The sequence below is a fragment of the Lethenteron reissneri genome, chromosome 26 (assembly GCF_015708825.2).
Source record: "Lethenteron reissneri isolate LAM-NWPU_2019-01 chromosome 26, ASM1570882v1, whole genome shotgun sequence".
In the NCBI taxonomy this organism is placed as follows: Eukaryota; Metazoa; Chordata; class Hyperoartia; order Petromyzontiformes; family Petromyzontidae; genus Lethenteron; species Lethenteron reissneri.
The window spans coordinates 14727508-14752295 of record NC_083804.1 but is presented as its reverse complement, the minus strand read 5'-3'; the positions used below and the strand labels follow the sequence as shown (position 1 = coordinate 14752295).

General features: G+C 56.1%; 1 protein-coding gene across 1 annotated transcript in view; it reads left to right on the top strand.

Moving 5' to 3' along the window:
• LOC133347961 (uncharacterized) overlaps positions 1–10500 on the top strand; it is a 97530-nt gene extending 87030 nt beyond the window's left edge. The window contains exons 9-12 of the mRNA XM_061560726.1: positions 3170–3254; positions 4459–4580; positions 4941–5090; positions 6659–10500. Of these exons, the coding sequence (XP_061416710.1) occupies positions 3170–3254; positions 4459–4580; positions 4941–5090; positions 6659–10364 (4063 nt within the window). The 3' untranslated portion in view covers positions 10365–10500. The remainder of the gene's footprint in view (positions 1–3169; positions 3255–4458; positions 4581–4940; positions 5091–6658) is intronic.
• Positions 10501–24788: the final 14288 nt, after the last annotated feature.

Genomic DNA, 24788 nt, shown 5'->3' with positions numbered 1-24788 from the left:
GTCCCGCCACTCTCACCACCACCACCGCCACCACTCTCACCACCACCACCACCAGTCCTGCCACCACCACCACTCTCACCACCACCACCACCACCAGTCCCGCCACTCTCACCACCACCACCAGTCCTGCCACTCTCACCACTCTCACCACCACTCGCACCACCACCACCAGTCCCACCACTCTCACCACTCTCACCCCTCTCACCACCACCACCACTCTCACCACCACCACTCTCACCACCACTCTCACCACCACTCTCACCACCACTCTCACCACCACCACTCTCACCACCACCACTCTCACCACTCTCACCACCACCACCAGTTCTGCCACCACCACCACTCTCACCACCACCACCAGTCCTGCCACTCACCACCACCAATACTACCACCACCACAACCATTCCCGTCACTCTCACCACAACTGCCACCACGACCAAGAGCATCACCACCGCCTCACACCATCTGGCACGTTCCCCTGTGTGACGGTGGCCGCTCTGCTTCGGTTTCTGTTTCATTTTCCTCGCCGCGTTTGGTTCTCTTCTCTTTCTTCTTCGTCGCTGGCGGCGACCCGTCCGAGGCCATCCTTCAAATGGGACGCGGACGAGCCGAGTCTCTCCACTTCTCGCCACGGAATCACAAGAGGAGTGCCCGAGAGCTGCCCCCCGTTCCCGGCCTGTATTGCGCTGTCTGGCGGCATCGCGCCCCAACCCCCCTAACATCAGAAGGGAGGGTAGCAGGTGACCAGGACCGGCAAGTCCTCGAGTGCGACGTCCGCCATCCGCTACGTGGCCGTCAGCCAGCGCCACCGCCGTCGTGAACTGCTTCCGAAAGAGCCAAGTAGATGAATCCCTGCAGTCGCGAAAGCTTTACACCACTGTAACCACTGTAACCGCATCGCCGGGAATCTGCCAAACTTCCCCGTCGAGCAATAAGAATGGGGGGAAAAATTAAGCGACAGTGGTGCCGGTGAGGAATCGCCACCACCGCCACCCACCCACACACCCATCGCCCCCCCCAGTGAGGAGCTCGCATCTGGCTCCAAATCCAAATGGCTCACATACATGGCGGAGCTTAAAAAGACTTATATTGAGTGGAGCTTCTGCGGATGCAACTCTCTCATGAAATCATGGGTGGGGGGGGGGGGCTTCTGCAGCACAGCCGACCAGTGTGCCTGTCAGGAGAAGCAAACCACGTGGGTCACGTCTCCTGAGATGCCCTGCAGCAAACCGCGATGCTACTCCTCAAGATTTCGGAAGCGGGGGCCTGCGCAGAACGTTGGTAAAGAACCCGTGTCGGTTGGACAGGAGACGCGAGGAAGAAGAGCTGCCTCAACAAGACAGCCGCACACCGCCCTCTACTGGCTCGAGGCCCCGCATCGTCAGAGAGAAGGCTCCTCCCTCGTCCCTAACGTGCCAGCATCGATGCAAACACGGCCTGACCCTGCTGAGAGGAGACACTGTCCGTGGGTCGAAACCGGCCCAGGGTTTTGCTGATGCCGAATCGTGTAAAATAATTCTTTACACTGCTGCCCTCGTACACGAGAGCGGAGTAGTAGGATGCAGTTGGGGGCATTTTCACGCTTCCCCCCCATCCCAGATCACTCCCCCTCCCTCTCTTTCTCTGGGAGCTTAAAAAACCCCGAATGCCCTCTTGTAGACGCCGACTTTGGCATTCGGCTGCTGAACCGCATCGCCGCTACTACCGCTTGCGCCGCGGGCGTCGTCGTACGCATGCGGAGCATCGGGTGAACTCTCGTTTTGCCGTCGGGCGGACGGCGGACGGCGTTGGATTGGCAGCGGCAGTGGGAACAAATCACAGTGACTGCAGAGTCGGAGATGTGGACAGAACTCCAGTGTCTGTGATTTCGTTCTCCACTCTGCTAGCCCAAACATCGTTCCCACCTCCACCCGCCTCCACACCCGAACTGTCGACCCGCGACCTCGTCATCTCGACCCTTTGGCGGCGGCGACGCGGCCGCCCGGGGGTAACCGCGTTCGCCTACTCGTTTGCGGAGGTTCTGCGGTTCGAACCCTGGCGGGCCGCCCTGGGTAATACTGCGGAGCGCGAGAAGCGTACATTTTGTTTTATACTTCTGCCGCGGTTAGTGGAAATCGTGTTAAGCGGAAGCAGTTTTCCTGTGAATAATGTAACGATAAACATTTGGCGAGACACAATGTACTACGCACACACACAGGGTGGGGGGAGGGAATGGCTGGACAAATAACCGAGAGTACCGCATCACTGCATCATTCCGCGTACCGCATCACTACACTGCTCAAGAAAGTAGTTCGGTGTCCACCGCTCACGAGCCGCGTTGTAATGGCGCTCGTTCCGCGTGATAACGAACGAACAAGTTGTCACGTCTGTCACCCGCCCTCCCTGTCCCCCGCGACCCCCCCCCCCTCCACCACCGGGTGCCGCCACCACCGCGTGTTGAGTCACGCAATGGGGTATTTGTGCCATGGCCTTTAGCGGGGGGGTGGCGTGCATGGAAACTGCTCCGTGGGTTTATCACGATGGCCAGGGATGCATTGCGAAGTGTGTCCGTGCGTGTGCCGGGTCAATGCGACCAATATTTGACCGTTCGCGAGCCTCCCCTAGGTCGTCTCAGCCCTAAATTAGTATTGTACCTGGTGCGGTGAGTAAATATCAGCACCGGACGTGGTGTTGGCCACCCTCCCTCCTCGTGTGCCGTGCCGGCCTTCATAGCTGCGGCTCGCTAACAGTACTTGCCCCTATAGTCTGTTAAAGGCTTCACGGGGGATCTTTGTCCATGCATGTGTGTGTGAGTTGTTTGTTTCGTCAGGTTTTTTGGCCGGATGCACCGCGCTATATTTAGCCGCACGTTTAACCCTCAATTAGTTTAATTGCCGTGCGATTAGTGTCGCTGTCACGTGCTCATTCGCCCCGCGTGCGTGCGCTTTCACTCACTTCTCCACCTCACCTCACCTCGGTCACCAACACACTCGTTTTATTCACTCATTTCTTCACCGCACTCGCCTCTTCGCCCCCCCCCCCCCCCCACCTGTCCCCCACTTCGCTTCACTCCCATCTTCACCTCATCATCTCGCTCCCTTCAACTCACCTCTTTACCGCTCCACGTCACTCCTCTGTTCGCCTCGCTCACCTCTTCACCTTGATCCCATCACCCCCGTCGGTTTCCCAGTGACCTTGCCCTGAGGAGCTGTCTCTTGACCTCTGACCTCACGGTGAAGATCGGAGACTATGGCACATCCGCCACCAAGTACAAGGTGAGACACTCATCCCTACAGCCAACCCTACAGCCAACCCTACAGCCAACCCCAAGTCATCCTTATAGCTACTCCTGCAGCCATACCTCCAATTTGCACGGTTCATGATGTACGGTGCTAAATAAGTTCAACATAAATACATGCCTACAGCCAACCCGATACCCACCCTTACAGCCAAATCTACAGCCTTCTCTAAAGCCATCCCTACAGTCAACCTTACACCCATCCCTACAGCCATACCTCCACCCATGCCTACAGCTACCCCTACAGCCATCCCTACACCCATCCTGACAGTCAACCATACAGATATCCCTGCAGCCATATCTACAACAATCGCTGCAAACAACCCTACAGCCAGTTATATCCCTACAGACATCCCTACAGCCAACTCTACACCCATCCCTACAGCCATCCCTACAGCCAACCGCCCAAACAACCCTACACCCATCCCTACAGCCAACCCTACAGCTACCCCTACACCCATCCCTACAGCCAACCCTACACCCAACCCTACACCCATCCCTACAGCCAACCCTACAGCTACCCCTACACCCATCTCTACAGCCAACCCTACACCCAACCCTACACCCATCCCGACAGCCAACCCTACAGCCAACCCTACAGCTACCCCTACAGCCAACCCTACAGCTACCCCTACAGCCATACTTACAGCTAACCCTACACCCATCCCTACTACCAATCCTACAGCCATTCCTACACCCACGTGTGTACACATGTACTTGTGCATGCCAATGCGTGTGTAAATGCATTGCTCGTGCATGCCTGTGCATGCGTACACATGTGTGCGTGTGTACACGCGTCTGTGTGTGTGCGCGCGTGTGCATGTGAACACGTGTGTGCGTGTCTCGCTCGTGTGTAAGTGGTAGTGCAGCGGTCAGCGCGCTGCGCTGCGAACCCGGCGACCAGAGTTCAATTCCCGTTCACGGCCACCAATACCAGTGACAATTATCTGAACCAGTCCTGGGCCTCTCCTAGGTCGACTCAGCCTCAAATGAGTACCTGGCGCGGTGTGTAAACGTCGACAAAGTCGGCCGGGGCGTGGCGCCGGCCACATCACCCCCCCGTGTGTGCCGCATGACGGAGCGACGTGGCCTACACGGGCGCTGCTCCGAGCGGCACTTGCCCCGACCAGTCTGTGTCAAGGGCTACACGTGGTGGGGGGACCTTTGCCTTTGTGTCGCAGGACGACTACCTGGTGACGTCGGACCGGCAGAGCGTGCCGCTGCGGTGGATCGCGCCCGAGCTCGTGGACGACGTGCACGGAAACCTCCTCGTGGTCGACCAATCCAAGCAGAGCAACGTGTGGTGAGCGAGTGAGCGAGCGCCAGAGTCGTCCCGTCGTTTGTATTGTCTCGTTTGTATTGTCCAACTCTGCTGTGTGTCCTGTCTCCTTTACGTCGTCCGGTTGTGCTGTCCGTCTCGTTTGTGATGGCCGCTGGAATCTCCAGAACGGCGCATCCCTCCTCGCGCGAGCGTCGTCCGCCCTGCGCCCCCGGAGCGTCTCTCGCTCCCGCGCTCGCCACAAATATCTCAATCGCTCGCCAAGGAACCGGCCAATGAGCTCAAGGCGTTGAGATATCCTCCCAGAAACGTCGCCGATCCTGTATCTTGTTAACGACGTCCCCCCCCACCCCCCCCCCCCTCCTCGCGAACTCGTGTTGTCAGGTCGCTCGGCGTGACGCTGTGGGAGCTGCTGGAGCTGGGGTCTCAGCCGTACAAGCACCTGACGGACAAGGAGGTGCTCTCGTATGTGGTGAAGGAGCAGCAAGTGCGCCTCGCCAAGCCTCGCCTGCAGATGGTGCACTCGGACCGCTGGTGCGGGCTGCCACGATGATGATGACGACGATGACGACCATAACAACGGAAATGATGATGACGATGATGACGATGACTGATGATGACGATGATGGTGATGACAATGATGAGGATGGCAATGATGATGACGATGATGACTATGATGATGACCATAACAAAGATGATGATGATGATGACGATGACGACCATAACAACGGAAATGATGATGACGATGATGATGATGACTGATGATGATGATGGTGATGACAATGATGATGATGACAATGATGATGACGATGATGACTATGATGATGACCATAACAAAGATGATGATGATGACGATGATGACTATGATGATGACCATAACAAAGATGATGACGATGACGACCATAACAACGGAAATGATGATGACGATGATGGTGATGACAATGATGATGACTGATGATGACCATAACAAAGATGATGATGATGACGATGACGACCATAACAACGGAAATGATGATGACGATGATGGTGATGACAATGATGATGACGATGATGACTGATCAAGACCATAACAAAGATGATGATGATGACGATGACGACCATAACAACGAAATGATGATGACGATGATGGTGATGACAATTATGACTGATCATGACCATAACAAAGATGATGATGATGACTATGATGATGACCATAACAATGGAAATGATGATGACGATGATGATGACCATAACAAAGATGATGATGATGACTATGATGATGACCTTAACAAAGATGATGATGATGGGGATGACAATGATGATGACGATGATGACTATGATGATGACCATAAAGATGATGATGATGACAATGATGACTATGATCATGACCATAACAAAGATGATGATGACGACAATGATGATGATGATGACGACCATAACAACGGAAATGATGATGACGATGATGGTGATGACAATGATGATGACGATGATGACTATGATCGTGACCATAACAAAGATGATGAGGACTATGATGATGACCTTAACAAAGATGATGATGATGGGGATGACAGTGATGATGACGATGATGACTTGGATGATGACCATAACAAAGATGATGATGATGACGATGATGACTATGATGATGACCATAACAAAGATGATGATGTTGGTGATGATGGCGATAGCTATGACGACGATTATTATGGCGGTGCGCGTTCCGAGCTGTAACGGTGCGAAAAGTGTGGTGAAATAGAAGAACCGCGTTATAGCGAAAACGCGTTAAGCAAGGACTTGGCGTGCTTATTTCCACCTTACACGCATATCGATGATTGTAATGCAGCTGTTGCTGTTGCTACTACTACTGCTGTTACTGCTGCTGCTATTTCTGTTGCCACTGTTTCTGCTGTTGCTACCATTGCTGCTGTTACTGTTGCTCCTCTCACTGCTGCTGTTGTTGTTGCTGCTGCTACTGCTGCTGCTACTGTCACTGCTGCTGCTACTGCTGCAGTTGCTGCCGCTGCTGCTTTTACCGCTGCTCTTACGGCTGCTGCTGTTACTGCTGCTGCTCCTAATGCTGTTTCTGCTGCTGCTGCTGTTTCTGCTGCCGCCGCCGGCGCCGCCAGGTACGAGGTGCTGCAGCTGTGCTGGCTGCCGTGTGAGCAGCGCCCGTCCGTGGAGGAGGTGCACCTCCTCCTCACCTACCTCTACAACCGGCGCCTCTGCTCCAGTGACGACGCCAGCTTCGAGCGCCAGTGGAACGCGCTCAAGCCGTGCCTGCCGCTCGCCCACCACCACCAGCAGCAGCAGCAGCAGTCGGCGCCGGCGCCCGCCTACCCACAGCTGCGCCGCTTCTCCAGCGAGGGCCTGCAGGAGGAACTGGACGACATCCTCACCGTCACCGAGACCAGCCAGGGCCTGAGCTTCGAGTACTCGTGGGACCGGCCCTGCTACTACGGCCGCGCCGGCGGTTGCGAGGGAGGAAGCGGCGACGGCGACGTCGGCGACGACGACGGCGCCGACGCGGCCCGGGCGGACGACGCGGCGGGGGGACGGCCGCGGCGCGCCAGCGGCGGCACCCGCGGAGACTTCTCCCGCCTGCGCTTCTACTCGGGCGAGGCGGACAGCGACGTGGACGCGGCTCCGTTCGCGCCGGACCCCCGGGGGCTGGCACCGCCGTCGAGCAAGCTGCCGGTGCTGGCGGCGGGGAGCCCCTCCGTGTGCGGCGACTACTTCGTGCGGCTGGAGGGACGCGCCGGCGGCGCCGGCCGGGACGACGATGACGACGACGACGAAGGCGGTGTCGGCGCGGGCGGCGGCGACGACGGCCGCGACGATGACGACGACGGCCGCTGCTCCGTCGACCTCGACGGCGCCGACAACGACCTGGACGGCGCCGGCGACGGCTCCGGCGGCTGCTGCGGCCGACGGGACGACGACGATAGCAGCAGCAGCGGCAGCGGAAGCAGCGGCAGCAGTGGCAGCAGCGGCGGCAGCGGCGCGGCCGGGGGGCCGTCGGAGCACGGGGGCGACCCCGAGTGCGACTCGCTGCTGCGCAATCGCTTCAGCATCCTGCAGAGCGCCGGCATCGAGGAGATGCGCACTGAGTTCCTCAGTCGCCACGGCAACAGCCTGGGCAGCCCCGCCGCCTCCCTCGCCATGGAGCCGCTGATTCGCGTGTGCGGCGGGGCCGGCGAGCAGCGCGGGGACGAGCGCGAGAACGACGAGGAGGAGGAGGACGGCGGCGATGACGACGGCGTCGATGAGCGCCGGCATCACCACCAGCGGCAGCAGCAGCAGCAGCAGCTGGACAGCCGCTACGACCGCGTCTTCGCGGACAGCTCGGACGAGGACGACGACGAGGAGGAGGACGACGACGACGGGGAGGCGGAAACGGCGCACCTGCTGGGCGGGGAGGGTAGCGAGCGGGCGGCGTGCTACACGACGGCGCACGACCTCCGCGCTGGCTACCGCCGCCCACGGATGTCGCTGCAGCAGCAGGCGGCGCCGCCGCCGCAGCCCCCGACGCCGGCCGCGGCGTCGAGCGTGGTGGCGCCGTTCGCGGGGCCGGGCCGCCTCACGCACGCCTTCTCGGCGTCGGCCGCCAGCCGCTCCTTCGACGCCGGCTGCTGCGGGCGCCTCCCTCCCGCCGGCGCCTGGAATCCGCCGGCGAGCCTCCCCGAGTTGGGCGACGGCCGCTCCGCCCCCTCCGTCCCGCCGCCGCCGCCTCCGCCGCCTCCGCCGATGCTGCCGCTGCAGGCGAAGGCGGGCGGCGCCGGCATGCGGCGCTCGTACTCGCAGCAGGAGCGGCCCGGAGCGGCCCGGCGCCGCGCGCACGACTCGTCCGACTTCGGGCTGCTGCTCACGGACCGCGCCAGCATGGGGCCCTTCGCCGGTCACGCTGCGTTCTCCTTCTGCTACGGCGCCGGCGGGACCGGCAGCGGCACCGGCGGCGGCGACGTGGTCGATCTGGGCGACGCCGGAGGCCCCGGGCTGCTGATTCTCGGCGGTGGCGCCGGCCGTCGCGCGGGGACGTGCGGGGAGCCGGAGGTGGCCACCGGGGCGGCGGCTCCGATGCGCTACGCGGACAAGCTCGGCGGTGGCGCGGGCGGCTACGGCGACGGCGGCGGCGGGCAGGCGGAGGCCTGCTACTCGCCGGGCGAGTGCGGCCTGCTGCTGTACGATGGCCCCGTGCGGGCCTACGAGCCGGAGCCGCGCGACTTCTACGCCGGCGCGCCGGGCCCGTTCGGCGTCCCCGTCGCCTGCAAGGTCGCCGGCTGCTACTCCCGCTGCGGCGGCGGCGGCACCGGATCCGGCGTGATGGGCGGGGGCGGAGTGCTGCCCGTCAGCTGCTGCGGCGGAGGTATTCCGGGGCCCGTGCCGGTGCCGGCCACGTACGCCATGGTGCCCTCGCACGGCGCCGGCTGCCCGCAGTGCAGCTACCGCTGCGGGAAGGGATTCGCGCAGCCGGCGGCGGACGGCACCGGCGGTCTCCTGCGCGAGCAGCGGTGCTGCGCGCTGGCGAGCGGCTGCCACCCGGCCGCCTGCTGTGATGCCGGGGTTGGCGTCATGATGCCGCGCGTCGCCGGCAGCGGCGGTGGAGGCGGCGGCTGGGGCGACATCTCCCGGCCGTGCGAGAAGAGCTCTTATGCGCGTGGCAGCTGCGGGGGCGGCGGCGGCGGCGGGTACCACCTGGAGGCGTGCGGCTGCACGTCCGTCGACGAACGGCACTTGCCGGTGCGAGGATACTGCGAGGGCGTGCACCAGCAGCAGCAGCAGCAGCAGCACGTCCTGCTCGACCGCTACCGACATGGTGAGCGCGAGGAGCTCGCCCTGGACGCCTGCGCCGCCAAGTACCCGCCACGACGGGGCTCGCTGGGCATAGAGGAGCGCTCCGGCTGCTACGGGGAGGAGAAGTACGTCGCCATCACGGCCGGCGCGGGCCTCGCCGTCGGGGAAAAAGCTGACGAAGCGAGGCAGTGCGGCGGCGGCGCCGGCAACATCGCCAGCGCCGTGAGACGCGTCGAGCCGGAGAAACCGGCGTTCGCCCAGGACGCGGCGCCGGTCACGACGGCGTCGGCGACGTTGGCGGCGACGGCGCCGAAGAAGCAGCCGGAAGCGCAGGCTGACCCGTTCTACGGGGCGCGGGCGATGGACGGAGGGGACTCGCGGCGCGGGGCGCCGGCGGCGGTGGCGGCGGCCCCAGATGCCGCGGATATGGCAGCGCAGGAGGTGAAGGCGGCGCTGTCAGACACGTCGAGCCCCCCTCCGGACTCCGGCGCCGACTTCGACAGCCCCCTGTCGCACCTGTCTCTCCAGCAGGCCGGCGCCGGCGACAGCGGTTACGACACGGAGAACGTGGAGTCGCCGGCGCCCAGCGGGCTCGAGCCGGCCAAGCTGCGCGGCTGCCACGCGGGAAAGGACGACGGCGCGGACGGCGCCAATGGCGCCGCCGGCTCTCCCACCGCCGGCGCCCTCGCCGTGGAGGTCACGGTGACGACCGACGCCGACGAGGTGGACGAGGGCGACGAGATGGAGGGCGGCGCCGGGGATGCGATGGCGTCGCCGCTGGCGCTGGAACCGCCAAATAGGGACTCGGCGTACTTCTCGGACGGCGACGTGGACGCCGGTTTGGGAGACAAAGCGCCGGTGGGAACGATGGCGCAAGGCCAGCGGATGGGTGGAGACGACGCCGTTCTGGGCCGGGCGGTGTCGGCGGCTGCGCAGATTTTCTGCCAAATCGATTGTGTCGGTGGAGGTGGAGGGGCGCGGTGCCGCGAGCATCGGCCGTCCCCTGAGCGAGGGATCGGACCGGGCCGGAGGCTCGCGTAGCGAGCCGGCGTCCGCGAGGCCCCCGCTGGCGCGCGGTCACATCGTGCTTTGCGGCGATTACAACGACATTGACGCCAACGAGGAGGAGGAGGAGGACGAAGATGACGGTGCCAACGACAGCGCGGTGCCGGACGCACGAGTGATGGACGGGTGGGACGCGCGGACGGACGGCGCGGCCTGGACGGTGGCGGCAGGGCCGTGGCGTCGCTCGGCCGCTGGTGCCGCCGACGCCGATGAGCGGCGGGCAGAGGAGGGGGACGAGGTGCTCGCGAGCGATGAGAGAGACGTCCGAGCAGAGGTACCGGACGGAATCGCCGAGCAGCCGCCGCCGCCGGAACCCACGGCGCCGGCCGCCGTCGCCAACGAACCGGTGGCGGCACGGCGCGGCGACGAAGAGGAAGAAGAGGTGGATGACGTGCACAGCGAGGACTCGGAGGAGGACATGGTGGTGTACAGCGTGCAGGGCAACAGCTCGGACAGCGACGACGATGGTGACGACGACGACGACGGCGGATGCGGCGATCGCCGCGGGGGCGACGGCGGCGATGGCGACGATTGCGGCGATGGAGCCAACGCCGGGGGAGCGGAGCCGGTGCCCGTGGTAGTGACTGAGTCGGAGAGCGATCGCTCTCTGCGGAGCATGCTGAGACCACCCGCCGACCTCTGCGGCCTCCCATCAGAGGCCGCCAGGGGGGGCCGCTCCAAGAAGATGGTGTCGTTCTTCGACGACGTCACCGTCTACCTGTTTGACGAGGTGTGTGGCGGCTCGCCGAGTCCCAAGACTCATTGTCGGAGGGGGTCCTGCTGCGTTGTGGGTAGTCACCGCTGCAATTACCAGCAGCGCCGCGGTCACTGCTAGACTCACCAGCAACACTGATCGCTGCTAGAGTCATAGGCAACACCGTGATCACTGATACAGTCACTAGCAACACTGTGATCACTGCTAGGGTCACTAGCAACACTGTGATCACTGCTAGGGTCACCAGCAACAACACGACAGCTATTCCACAACACTTTGAAGTCCTGCGCGGTCGCCAGTGTCAGTGCGCTGCTCAGAGAGTGAGCAGAGTGCACCCCAGTCAGTCGTACATTTCTCGTGGAGGTTCTGAATAAATTATGCCTGGCTCTAGAAGGTGCTCGCTAACAAACGGCGTTAGGGGTTACTGTGGGGATGATGGCGTGCGTGCGCGATTGCGTGCGCGATTGCGTGCGCGTGCGTGTGGGGAGCGGTGGTTTAGCGGTTAGCGCGCTGGGCTACGAGCCAACACTAGTGATGATTATCTGAGCCGGTTCTAGGCCTCCGCAAGATCTCCCCAGCCTCAAATGAGAACCTCGTTCAGTGTGTGAGAACATCGCCACTGGGGAGACAAAAGGGCAGCCGGGCGTGGTGCTGGCCACCCACCCCCTTGTGTACCGTGCCAACCTTCATCGGTGCTCGCAAACAGCACTTGTCCCAACAGTCTGTTAAGGCTACACGGGGAATCCTTGTCTTTGTTTGTGTGCATGCGTCTGGCAGGAGAGCCCCACAAGCGAGCTCGGAGACCGCGGCCTAACGGAGGATGACGGCGCCGAGGGGATGCAGCTCGGTGCCAGGGCGCCCTGCTCCTCCGAAGGGGATGAAGGGGGCCATCACGAGGAAGGCAAGGGTCCCGTGGCAGCGGTGCCGTGGTGGTGGTGGTGCAGCGGTGATGGTGCCGTGGTGGTAGTGCCGTGGTGGTGATGGTGCAGCGGTGATGGTGCCGTGGTGGTAGTGCCGTGGTGGTGATGGTGCCGTAATGGTGATGGTGCCATGGTGATGCTGCTGTGGTGATGGCCATATTAATGGTGGTAGTGCTGTTGCTGCTGCTGCTGCTACTGCTGCTGGTGTTAATGATGATGGTGGTCACATTGCTGTTGCAGCTACGGCGCCTGTTGCATGTGGTGCTGGTGCTGGTGTTGGCTTTGTTAATGGTGGTGCTGTTATGGCTGGTGGTGGAGGTGATGATGGTGACTGTGCTGCTACTGCTGTTGCGTGTGCTGGTAGTGCTTGGGGTGATGACGGTTGTGCTCATGATGTTGTGCTGCTATGGTAGCGGGTGTGGCACTAATTTCACCAGGTAAGGCCCACTGAGCTATATCGCTTTTTTTCAGAAGCGACCTGGCCACAAGTGATAGCTCGCCGAAGTGGCTTATCACGTGCAAATTTATAGCAGCTCAATACTGGAAACGCACGTTGATACTTAAAGTGGAGTAAAAAACCGGAGGAGCCGGAGAAAAATCCACGTGACCACACGCAAACTTCAAATATACAGCAGGCATCAGGGTCGGGATCGAACCCACCACCTCCTGCATACCAGGCGAGGGAGTTAACAACTCGGCTGCTGTAGGAGTGGACCCGGTGGTGCTTCTTGTTACTGCTGCTGCCAGTGTTGTGGGCAGTTCCCTTTGAAGTGCCCGGCCGCTCGTAACTGGGACCCTACTCCCTTTGTCCAACAGTCGGCGGTGGCAGCGGCGGCGGCGCCGGCTACGAGTGGGACGATGAAGACCTCCCCCCGGGGCCTCGCCTGGTGCGGCAGGACACGCCGCGGCACGCATCACCTACACTCCGCGCCGGCGCCGGGGACAGCGATGATGACGCGGGGGCCGCTGCTGATGGTGACGACGACGACGACGGTGGAAACGGCAGCAATTTCGCCACGTGGTTGGGGAGCGATGAAAACGCGCAAGCCTCCGTTTTGCCAGCGTCGCCGCCGACAGGGCCTGTTCTGCTCTCCGCAAGCACCGAGGATGGTGGCCAGCCCTTGTCCGGCAACCAGGCCTCACCAGACATCCAGGCGTCGCCTGTTGCCAAGGCCTCACCGGGCAACCAGGCCTCACCTGTTGCCAAGGCTTCACCCAGCAACCAGGCCTCACCTGTTATCAAAGTCTCACCCGGGATCCAGGCCTCACCTGTTGTCAAGGCCTCACCAGACATACTGGCCTCACCTGTTGCCAAGGCTTCACCCAGCAACCAGGCGTCACCTGTTGCCAAGGCTTCACCCAGCAACCAGGCCTCGCCTGTTGCCAAGGCCTCACCAGACATACAGGCGTCGCCTGTTGCCAAGGCTTCACCCAGCATCCAGGCATCGCCTGTTGCCAAGTCCTCACCCGGGATCCAGGTGTCGCCTGTTGCCAAGGCCTCACCCGGGATCCAGGCGTCGCCTGTTGCCAAGGCCTCACCCAGCATCCAGGCGTTGCCTGTTGCCAAGGCCTCACCAGATATCCAGGCATTGCCTGTTGCCAAGGCCTCACCCAGCATGCAGACCCCACCGTCCCGGTTCCGGGTGTCGACGCCAGTGCTGTCCCGATTCTCGGTGACGCGCGTATGTGATGCTGTACACGGTGAGTGACACAGGTAGGATGGCAACCATCGGCAACACCACAACAAACGAAACCCCCCCCACGATACACTAGTTGGGGCGAGGGGAGGGCAAGGAGCAGTGGCGCTTTGGTTCGCACAATGCACCACGCCCCCTCCCCACCGGCTCCCGGCCACGGCTAACGTCGGTGGCAAGCGACGTCTGCACCGGTCGGTCCTGACCAGCGTGGTGCGTTTTGTTGGCGCGGTTTTGGTGGTCAAAACAACCCCCCACAACCGGCACGAAAGCACGAAAGTGGCCAGGCCTTCATCCAGCAGTGGATTGACGAGAGGCCTGTGAATTATTTTAATGTTCATTCCAAACGGAGGCTTTCGCCACCAATATTATCCATTATAGAGGGGTTTTTTTTTGTTTAGGTCGCGTAAATATGAATGTGTCGTCAAATCCTTCACAGTCACCCCCCTCTATTTAAGACCGAAAGAGGAGAGCAGGGTTTCTCCACAACTCTGTGGCTGTCGCCAGATGAGGCTTGTTGTTATGATTACCAGCGAAACGTCACGGTAATCGAATTGTAAATGTTGTTGGTTCACTTCCCAACACAACCGGTGTGCTGAACTAGTAACGAATTGGCACGTTTTTGTTGACGTGACAAACCTTAACTAGTTGACTGTGTCGGGTGGTGGCGGGTTTAACGACACACATTTATATTTACACGATCTACCCCAACAAAACATCTCTTACGGATATATTGTATTGCTTATTGCGCCAGTGGAACAAGCAGCTTCACCACCACCACCACTGCTCAGTAACCAAGGTGCAGTTGGGACGTTGGGTGCATTGGCAAGCGGCCTTCATTTGCAAAGGAAATTAGGAAAATGTCCCTCAAGCGTTTCCGTCAACACCGTGGGCCTTTAATCCGAACGTCTGAGGTTCGACGCTTAAGCAACAGTCACCACTGGTAACATCAATGCCTCAATTTGTTTATGTACATAATTTGAGTAAAAATAAAAGCAAGATTTTAGGGTTTCCCTCCCGAAGAGAGGCGTGATTTTATGGCTGGTTGCCCAGCCTTGCTCGAACAAAGATCCCTCGTTTGGCCTACGCCTGTGGTTCTTAGCCTGGGGTGCACCCCCCGGGGGTGCGAGATGTCCTTTCTGAGGGTGCGAGACATGTCCAGATTGTTATTTAAGGTAAATCATCCAAACACAAACTAAGCACGGGCACGTAAGTTACAACCTTGTTTCATGAAACCCATGTATTTATTAACATACATTTTTTTTCACAATTGAAAACCAAAGGGGTGCAAGTCTGCAGTCAAGGTGAAGAACCACTGGCTGACACAAACGCTTGGTGCAGGGGCTGTCAGTGAGCGCCTATCAAGACCGGCACAGTGCAAGAGATGTTTGCATGGGGCACTATTACGACACCGTGGCCGCATTTATCTCCACCTTCGGGGAGGCCCAGGACCGATTGAGACACTTCCCACTATTAGCTGTGGTCAGGGAATCGAAGCCACGTGACCAGTTATATAGGACAGTGCACTGACCACTGGAGCCAGTGATCCTAAAACAAACACACACACGTGCTCCCTTTCTGGCTTTAAGAGCGTCTTTATAACATGTCTTGTCTCAGAGCTTTGTCCAGGCTGGAGGGAGGATATTTGTCTCTGTTGTTCAGTGTGTGTCCTTCCATCTTTGTGTTTTACTTTGCTTCTCTTCAGTGTCTATGCGCGTGCCTGTGTACGCGAGTGTGCTCGATAATAACACTTTTCCCCAACTTTCTGTTGAAAGCCATTCTGGGGATCTTTGCACAGGGAGCAGCGACACGGTGCTTTGCGCACTTGGCTACAAAAGCCGCAAACCTGAGTTTTACTCCCAGGCCATCATTAGCAAAGTAGTGTCTTAACCTTTCCTGGCCTCTCCTAAGTCTACTCAACATTATATAAGTCTACTGGCGCGGTGTGTTAAAAATCGCTATTGCAGAGGAAAAGGCGGCCAGGCGTGGTGTTGGCCACCCACCCCCCTTCGTGTGCCATGCCGGCCGTCATCGGTGCTCGCGAACAGCACTTGTCCCAACTTTCTGTCGAAAGCTATACGGGGGGAACTTTGTCTTTGTGTGCACGTGGGCCCACCGTATCTCTTTAAGTTTAAAAAACAAATACCTTAAACGGCATCGCACAAAGCCGCTGTCCCCCCCCCCAATCCCACACCGGCCAAGGTAACAGCGCGGTACAAACATCGCCCTGCATGCCGGCACCTGAGTTTATTCCCACCGTGGTGGGTTGGGGGGAGGGGTAAGTTTACAGCCCAGGAACGTTGGGGGCATACCGCACCCTGCACTCAGAATGTGGCAGCACGTTTCTCTGCTGCAAAGGCAACATGATGAAGTCCGCGGACGATGCAGATCCAATTAAACAGAGAAACGTTGGGCCAATGTTGGGCCAACGTTGGTCCAACGGTTCCAACCACGTGACAACGTTGGCATGTGTTGACTGGGGGAGCACATGTCTTTTTTGTTGTTTTTTTTAATTTTATTCGTGCTCTCGGTGTCAAATCGTCATGAGACAGAAACTAACTTCCAGTTGAAACTCTCCCGTTGAGCGCGGTGACGTCAAAACGCGTCCCGGAATGGCCCTGGAAGCGAGCCGGTAAAAATTAAACGGAGTTATCGATTGTTCGAATCCAATCGTATACCGCAATTTGCCCTTGACGATTCATCGAATCGTAAATTGTCAAGGGCAAGGAGTGGAAGCGTCGGGGCCGACGTTGGCCCAAGCGGTTGCACTGACATGTCAAACTTCGGCCCGACGTTGCGTGCTCTGGAGAGGAGCGATGAGATTGGGACAAGTTGTGGTGTCTGCGGGATGAAGGACGACGGGGTCTCTTGTTCTCCGCGACCGCTGACCTTTGCATCGTTGTGCCAACAGGTGGCGGCAAGACGGCCGGGGAATGACCCCGCGGGCGCGGGCTCGCATCGACGTCGACGGCGCCACGATCACAACGCTTCGATTGCTAATTGCCACACTCGTTACTAGTGGGCGGGAGACATTTAAAAAACAAAAAAACTATTACTGTAACAGCGATAACGATGAAGAATATATCAGTAGCGCTTCTTCACGAAACACTTGCCTGAAACACTCACAAACCTCGTCCTGTCGCGTCCTAAAAGAGGGATCGGGGAGATGTCCGGATTTTGGGCCCCCCTGTGTGTCGTGCGGTGAGGCGGTGTGACGGGGGTCAGAAAGTCGCATGGAGTGGAGAGTCCCTCGCCTCCTGTGGGGAACACCACGGGGAGACTTGCGATGAAGACGCGTCCACCCACGCTCGCCTGCCCATCGCCCGCCCGTTAGCTCGCTCGTTAGCGCGCTCGTTAGCGAGCCACGGACGCGTTTGCACGAATTCACACGCTTCACGTTAGTGCACGGGGAACCCACGAATCTTCTCCCGAGGTGTCGTGACCCCCCCCCCCCCCCCTGAGTGTATGCCCACTGCGCTGACCTGGGGAGGTCGGCGGAGGGGGTGGTGGGGAGGGGCGATCGTCTCCGTTGGCGATGCTGGATCGGCGGTGGCAATTCCATGTTCCTATGGCGGCAAGATGTCTCTCCCTCCCCCAACCCCCGCCACCGTAGGAACAGCCACTGTTGACTTTGCTTTGAAACCTCAGTTGGGGTGATGTTCATTTTACTGACCCCGGAGGGATGATGATGATGGTACTAATGGTATTGTTGATGGTAGTGATGGGACCGAGTTGACTCTGGTCAGGATTTCACACTCCTGGGATCTCTTGATTGGGAACTCTGTATCTCAGCTACCCGAGCTGTTATCTTTAGCGTTGAGTGCGATCGTTATAATGCGCGCGATTTTGGTGAACAGATTGAAAAAGAAAAATGCGAAAGAGCGATCGTTGGTAAGGGAAATCGTTGCCATAATTGTGGTTCGGAGTTTTTCTAAGCACTTTTGAAAAGGTCACTTGAAATTAAATAATAAGAATAACGATAATAATCACAAGCTGTGAGCCTGTTATACACACAAAGGATGTACGTGTAACATTGGCGGTGTCTTGTAAACAGTATTTATTGGTAAGTTACATTTGTCGTTGCTTTATCGATCGTACGCAAGTTGGGTTTAAAATAAATTTGACTGCCGAGAGAATAAAATTGGAAAGGTTTAAGAGTATAGCGATAAGCTTCAAATCAAGATTGAGTAAAATGGAGTATAATAATTTTTACGTTTTGGCCGACTGACCTCCCATCGCGAGACACAAAAACAAAGTGTTTTTTGAAAAGAGGTCAACTCAACCTGTCGAATAAGATCAAAGCGAACTCAGTATTTTCACAAATTTTGCGTTGATACGATGGCAGCGGCAATCGCAGTTTGGCTAACGTGTAGAGTTTAATTACAGCACCATGAAAATGCAGCGACGTATCACAACGAAGCAAAGCGCCCGCCATTTTGTGTCGCCACCCGGGGCCTGGGATTTGTTTTGTTTGTAGCTTCAGATGAGGGAGAGCTCCGTGAATTAACCGTCGACATTGAATTTGGCCGATCGATTGCCGTGGCCTGTGGTGCTTGCCCGTGTTCAATGGCGTTCGTTCATTTGCCTCAACTTACAACAACAAATCCTTATCCACCCGAGGTTTATCCATCTCTCTTCTTTCTCTATCTCCCGCCGCCATTCCGTCAGTGGTGAAATCGACTGCTCACTTGACCGTATTTGAGGGCTATAAAAACGCGATAGAAAATGTCACCGTTGCATTCACGCCGGAGAACGCAAGTCGCTCTCTTTAGTTTTGCTCGTCCTCCGTTAAAATTGAATTACGTTACCTAAAAATGCGGTACGTCGTGATCTTAACATCCTTTATTTAACTTTATCATCCCGTCTCCAATGCTTTCAAGGTACAGCTTTATCAAATGCATTATTCCAGTATATCAACGACGTCAAACAAACAGAGTCCACGTGGCGCCCATTTCCTTCGCCGGCCCCGAGATAGAGGTGTAAATTCCACGTTCATATGCCGGGGGCGAGTTTCTCGCGAAGGACATTTACACCAATACTTAGCTGTGACTACGTGGGGAGCAATTTCCTGAACGCCCTTTCTTGCTAGGAGGAACGGCCATTTCGTGAGTCCAGTCCACGTGTACTAACAACACGAAACGTGTAACATGTTGATTATGCTGACCTATTGGATATTTTTCTATCGTAAACGGTGTTAACGATGAAGGAGCCGAAATGTGTTTTTTCGTATTGCCTGAGGGTTACGTTAGAGATGGTGAAGTGATGATGGTTATGAAGATGGTGATGATGATGGCCAAAACTGAGGGGAAGTTATTGCAAAAAAAACTAAATGGTCGTCACTTTGACAACCCAAAGGCAATATTTTGTACGACTTCAAGACAGAGTCACTCGTTGTGTTACAATTTCGCACGTGCCATTCGAAGCGCTGTAAATGCCAATATACTCTAGGTTTTATGTTGAAACTTGTGGAAATTTTGTCGCCGTTTTTGTATTTCGGTTGCCGTAGGGGACCGCGAACTGCGACTGCTGCCATTGAAACGGGACGTGTGTTTTTTTCCCGCCAAAATAATCGAGGTGGGGGAGGGGAGCGCGCTGGGTTGTGCATGTAAACTAGAGCGGGTCACGTGACGCACCCTGAGCCAACGTCATAGGTGTAGCGCATAATAGTGGCACGTGCGCGCGCGTCGATGTTACGGTAGATGTAGTCGGCCCGGCAATGGAGGAGGAAGCGAGTTTCACAGACGACTTAAAATCGTATTATTATTCCGACACAACTCGACGACGTACACTTTACTAAAGCAGCGGTCGGAAAGCCTGCGGCTGTTCAAGGGACAACTCCGCGCCGTTATTTATTAAGGACCTGCCGTCTCTTGTTCACCACGTGGCACCTTGAAATATTGAGTTGGTTCACCGAATTCAAACGAAAAAACGCCTCTTGCTATTTTGGTTTTTCCCGACTCCCCCTGTGCGTCAAAGAAACGTGCGAGGAAGACAATTGACTACGTAATTCGACGCTAGGCGCTTTTTCTAAATATATCTTACAACAACAAAAAATCATCAAGTACGCGTAACTATTGCCATGCCAGATTTTTGTTGTTGTTGCTGCTGCTGTTGTTGCATATCTTTACAAAGGAGCGCGGATCGGGGTGACGGTGTAGAACACAGTGTAATATTTTGTATTGCTACGGAGAAGATATATTATAGCTATAAGATGTAAAAAAAACTAAAAAGATATGCCATAGGTTTACTATCAAATTGCATATACATTATATATGATATATATAAACACACACACACGCACGCACGCACGCACTCCAACATACTTAATAAGGTGTATAATGTCGCAGTTGTCTGTGCAGTGTGTTCATGTGTAACTTGCCAAGCCTTCGCGCGCACAGTAGTCTTATTATAAGTTAAAGTTTTAAATGATGATGACGACGGCGGCGATGACGATGATGATGTTAGAGAATGTTGATCCCACATATCGTGTGTGCGCCTCTGGTTGTTCGTGCGGGATCAAGCGAAGATTTACTCGGGTGCTCAGTCATTCATTCATCCAGTCGTTCATTCATCCAGTCGTTCATTCACTCGTTCGCTCGTTCACTCATTCATTCACTCGTTCGCTCGTTCACTCATTCATTCACTCGTTCGCTCGTTCACTCATTCATTCACTCGTTCGCTCGTTCACTCATTCATTCACTCATTCACTCGTTCGCTCGTTCAAGAAAGGAAATGAAGCTGGAGGGCCCTACCAAAAACCCGAGTGTTTCTTCTTGTAGACGCGCATCTCGGCTGTGTCTTCATGTCCTGGGCTTCCAGCTAACGTGGAACCGTTGGGAACAACATTGGCCCAATGGTTCCAACATTGAGCCGACATTGGGCCAATCGACGCCAACGTTGATCCAACCACACACCAACGTTGATCCAACCGCACACCAACATTGATACAACCGCACTCCAACGTTGATTCAACCGCACACCAACGTTGATCCAACCACACTCCAAAGTTGATCCAACCACACTCCAAAGTTGATCCAACCTCACTCCAACATTGATCCAACCGCACTCCAACATTGATCCAACCACACACCAACGTTGATCCAACCACACACCAACATTGATCCAACCACACCAACATTGATCCAACCACACTCCAACATTGATCCAACCACACTCCAACGTTGATCCAACCACACTCCAAAATTGATCCAACCACACACCAACGTTGATCCAACCACACTCCAACATTGATCCAACCACACACCAACATTGATCCAACCACACACCAACATTGATCCAACCACACACAACATTGATCCAACCACACTCCAACGTTGATCCAACCACACACCAACATTGATCCAACCACACTCCAACATTGATCCAACCACACGCCAACATTGATCCAACCACACACCAACATTTATCCAACCACTCACACAACATTGATCCAACCACACCACAACATTGATCCAACCACACACCAACATTGATCCATCCACACACCAACATTGATCCAACCACACACCAACATTGATCCATCCACTCACACAACATTGATCCAACCACACTCCAACATTGATCCAACCACACTCCAACATTGATCCAACCACACACCAACATTGATCCAACCACACTCCAACATTGATCCAACCACACTCCAACGTTGATCCAACCACACTCCAACATTGATCCAACCACACACCAACATTGATCCAACCACACTCCAACATTCATCCAACCACACTCCAACATTGATCCAACCACACTCCAACATTGATCCAACCACACTCCAACATTCATCCAACCACACTCCAACATTGATCCATCCACACTCCAACGTTGATCCAACCACACTCCAACATTGATCCAACCACACTCCAACGTTGATCCAACCACACACCAACATTGATCCAACCACACTCCAACATTCATCCAACCACACTCCAACATTGATCCAACCACACTCCAACGTTGATCCAACCACACACCAACATTGATCCAACCACACTCCAACATTGATCCAACCACACACCAACATTGATCCATCCACACTCCAACGTTGATCCATCCACACTCCAACATTGATCCAACCACACTCCAACATTGATCCATCCACACTCCAACGTTGATCCAACCACACACCAACATTGATCCAACCACACTCCAACATTGATCCAACCACACTCCAACATTGATCCAACCACACACCAACATTGATCCAACCACACTCCAACATTGATCCAACCACACACCAACATTCATCCATCCACACACCAACATTGATCCAACCACACTCCAACATTGATCCAACCACACTCCAACATTGATCCAACCACACACCAACATTCATCCATCCACACACCAACATTGATCCAACCACACTCCAACGCTGATCCAACCACACGCCAACGTTGGGCCAACGTTGGTCCAGCCACCGGCCCGGCGTTTGCACGACGTTTAACACGGGGGTGGGGGGGGTCTGACGAGCAGCGGAAGCTTCGTCAATGTGGGGGGGATCAAAAGACTCCAACAAGTTGCGCGTCGGCCGCGTCGTCACGGCACCGCTGTGACGACGCCCCAAGTCGAATGGGGCGTCAACGTGATCGGGCTTGGTCGTGACGCTCCTTGGAGCCACTTGCCATCGTGACGAAAGCTTCAACAGTCGTGTGGCACAGCCCGAGACGCAGCCTCGTGCGTGCGTAGCTACCACTAGAGACGAGTCGGTTCATTTGGGGTTCGGATTTCTCCTGGCAGGGGGGCGGGGGGGCATAGAGCTGTGATGAGAAGAGAATTTAGTTTGTTGTAGCCCTAACTCCTAGCCCCCTAGCACTACCCTTTAGCACTCGCACTAAACCAGCACCTATAGCTCCAACATCATCATAGCCTGGCCCCTTCTACAACTGTAGCTTCAACCTTAGCCTCAACTCTTAACTCGTCAAAGCCTGCATTGACACCTGACCCTGGAACACGAACCCTCCTCACTCCCGTCGCCCCTCACACTCTCACCCGACCATCTCTCAACCACGCGGTGTTGAGAGCTTGCTGTGAGTCGTCGTTCGCCGTCTTATAATCGATTCGCGTCGCTTGGCTTTCTCTTTTTCCTTTCTCCCTTCCCGACCGCGTAACGTCAACGGCGTCTTGTTCCGAGCGGACTGAGCGACGCTTACGGATATAGTTGGAGAGCGGGGTGGGTTTGTTGTTGTTTTGTTTGGGCCTCGAACCTCGCTTCTGAACGGTTTCGCGTTGGAGGCACGGTGTGGGCACGTGGTGGGTTAGGGTGGGAAGACGGGAGGAGAGGGCACGATGGCTAATCCCCCGTGCGGCGGTGTCATCCTCGCTGACGGACGAGTGCGGTCACGATGCGACCCACGTGGTTAGCTTGAATCTATTTTGACTCTCCTCTCGAGAATGAAATCCGCGTGGGGATGATACGCACGTGTCGAGCAGTAATACAGCTGTGCAAAAAACGACTGTTTGGTCGAATCACTGTTTTTAATGTTACAAATGCACCTGCTGCTAAAATTAGGGGGGTGGAGGGGGGGGGGGAATCACACGCGCACGCTGCAAGTTGAGTTGATATTCAACAATCACACCGCAATTAAAGCAAAAATGCGATTTAAATCCGATGTTAGAGTTTTGTCCTTGCCCGAAAGCTCACGCATACACCGCAGCAATGGCAGTCCATTTCCTGGGCACGGCTTACGCACGGTGCCTCGTGAACACGAAGACCGATTTCGACCACCCCGGGCACCTCCTCGGCTGTTTGGACGCGTGCCGGGCTTGGCTTCTCCGACGACCTCCGCTTGAATTTCGATATAAAGCTTTCGTGACTGCAGGGATTCATCGTCTTGGTTCTTTCGGTAAAGTCACGTAGAAGGGAAATAATGAAATAATAAAAATAAAACATAATAAAATACAATTCTCACGACGTTTCCGGCCACAACGCAAGCAGCCGTCCTCAGGTGAAGAACAGTCTGTCGGAAAGACAGCGTCTGAATGGGCACCTGTTCTTGGGAAATTAAAGACGCGAGCCAGAGTCGTACGATTTTGGCCATACAACTCCCACACTATGGGCCATATCGCGAAGCCAGAGATACACAGAGAGAGATATACATAGACCCACAGAGACTCGCGAAGATACAGAGACTCGTAGAAACACAAAGACTCATTGATTTACATTAAAGACACGAGCCACAGTCGTGTGATTGTGGCCATACAGCCTAAACTATGGACCATATCGTAGACCTCGAGCAGTGGTTCTTAACCTGTGGTGCACGCACCCCCTTGGGGGTGAGAGATGCCCTTGCTGGGTGTGGGAGACATGGGCAGAGTTTTTTTTAGAAGGAAAATAATCGAAAACACAAATTAAGCACGAGCACGTTACGTTACAACTTTGTTTCATTAAACCCTATGCGTTTATTAGCATTATAAAACATCATTGGAACCTCATTTGCCAGTAAAAAAAATGATAATTGGTTTTTTACCCTTTTATCTGGCAACAAAACTGACACCTTTTTTATAAGGAGTCATGTTTGCATAGACCACAATAGCTGCAGTCATAATACAAACAAAAAAGATTTTGCGCCTGTTGGCGTCACCTGGTCTAACACCATGTGAGACTAGGCTCCAAGGAAAGCTGTCTCGGGTGTGGACCAATCAACTTCAAGGACAGTGCATACATTATCAGAGTTATGTTTTTTGTTTGCATTATGACTGCAGGTAGTGTGGTCTATGCAAACATGACTCCTCGTAAAAAAGGTTTCAGTTATGTTGCTCGATAAAAGGGTAAAAAACCAATTATCATTATAAAACATTTTTACAATTGAGAACCAAGGGGTTGCATTGCTGCAGTAAATGTTAAGAACCACTGGTCTAGGGACACAGAAAACCTCTGAAATTCAGAGACCCACAGAGAGGCTTGCAGCTACCTCGCGACTCAACGGACATACATGAAAGACGACCCACTGCAATGATGGCCATGCAACTGAAACGAGCGAACGAACCACGCAGTGAAGCCGATGTCGCCTGCGCTGTTCCTTCAGACGAGGAGCAGCAACACGACAGGAAG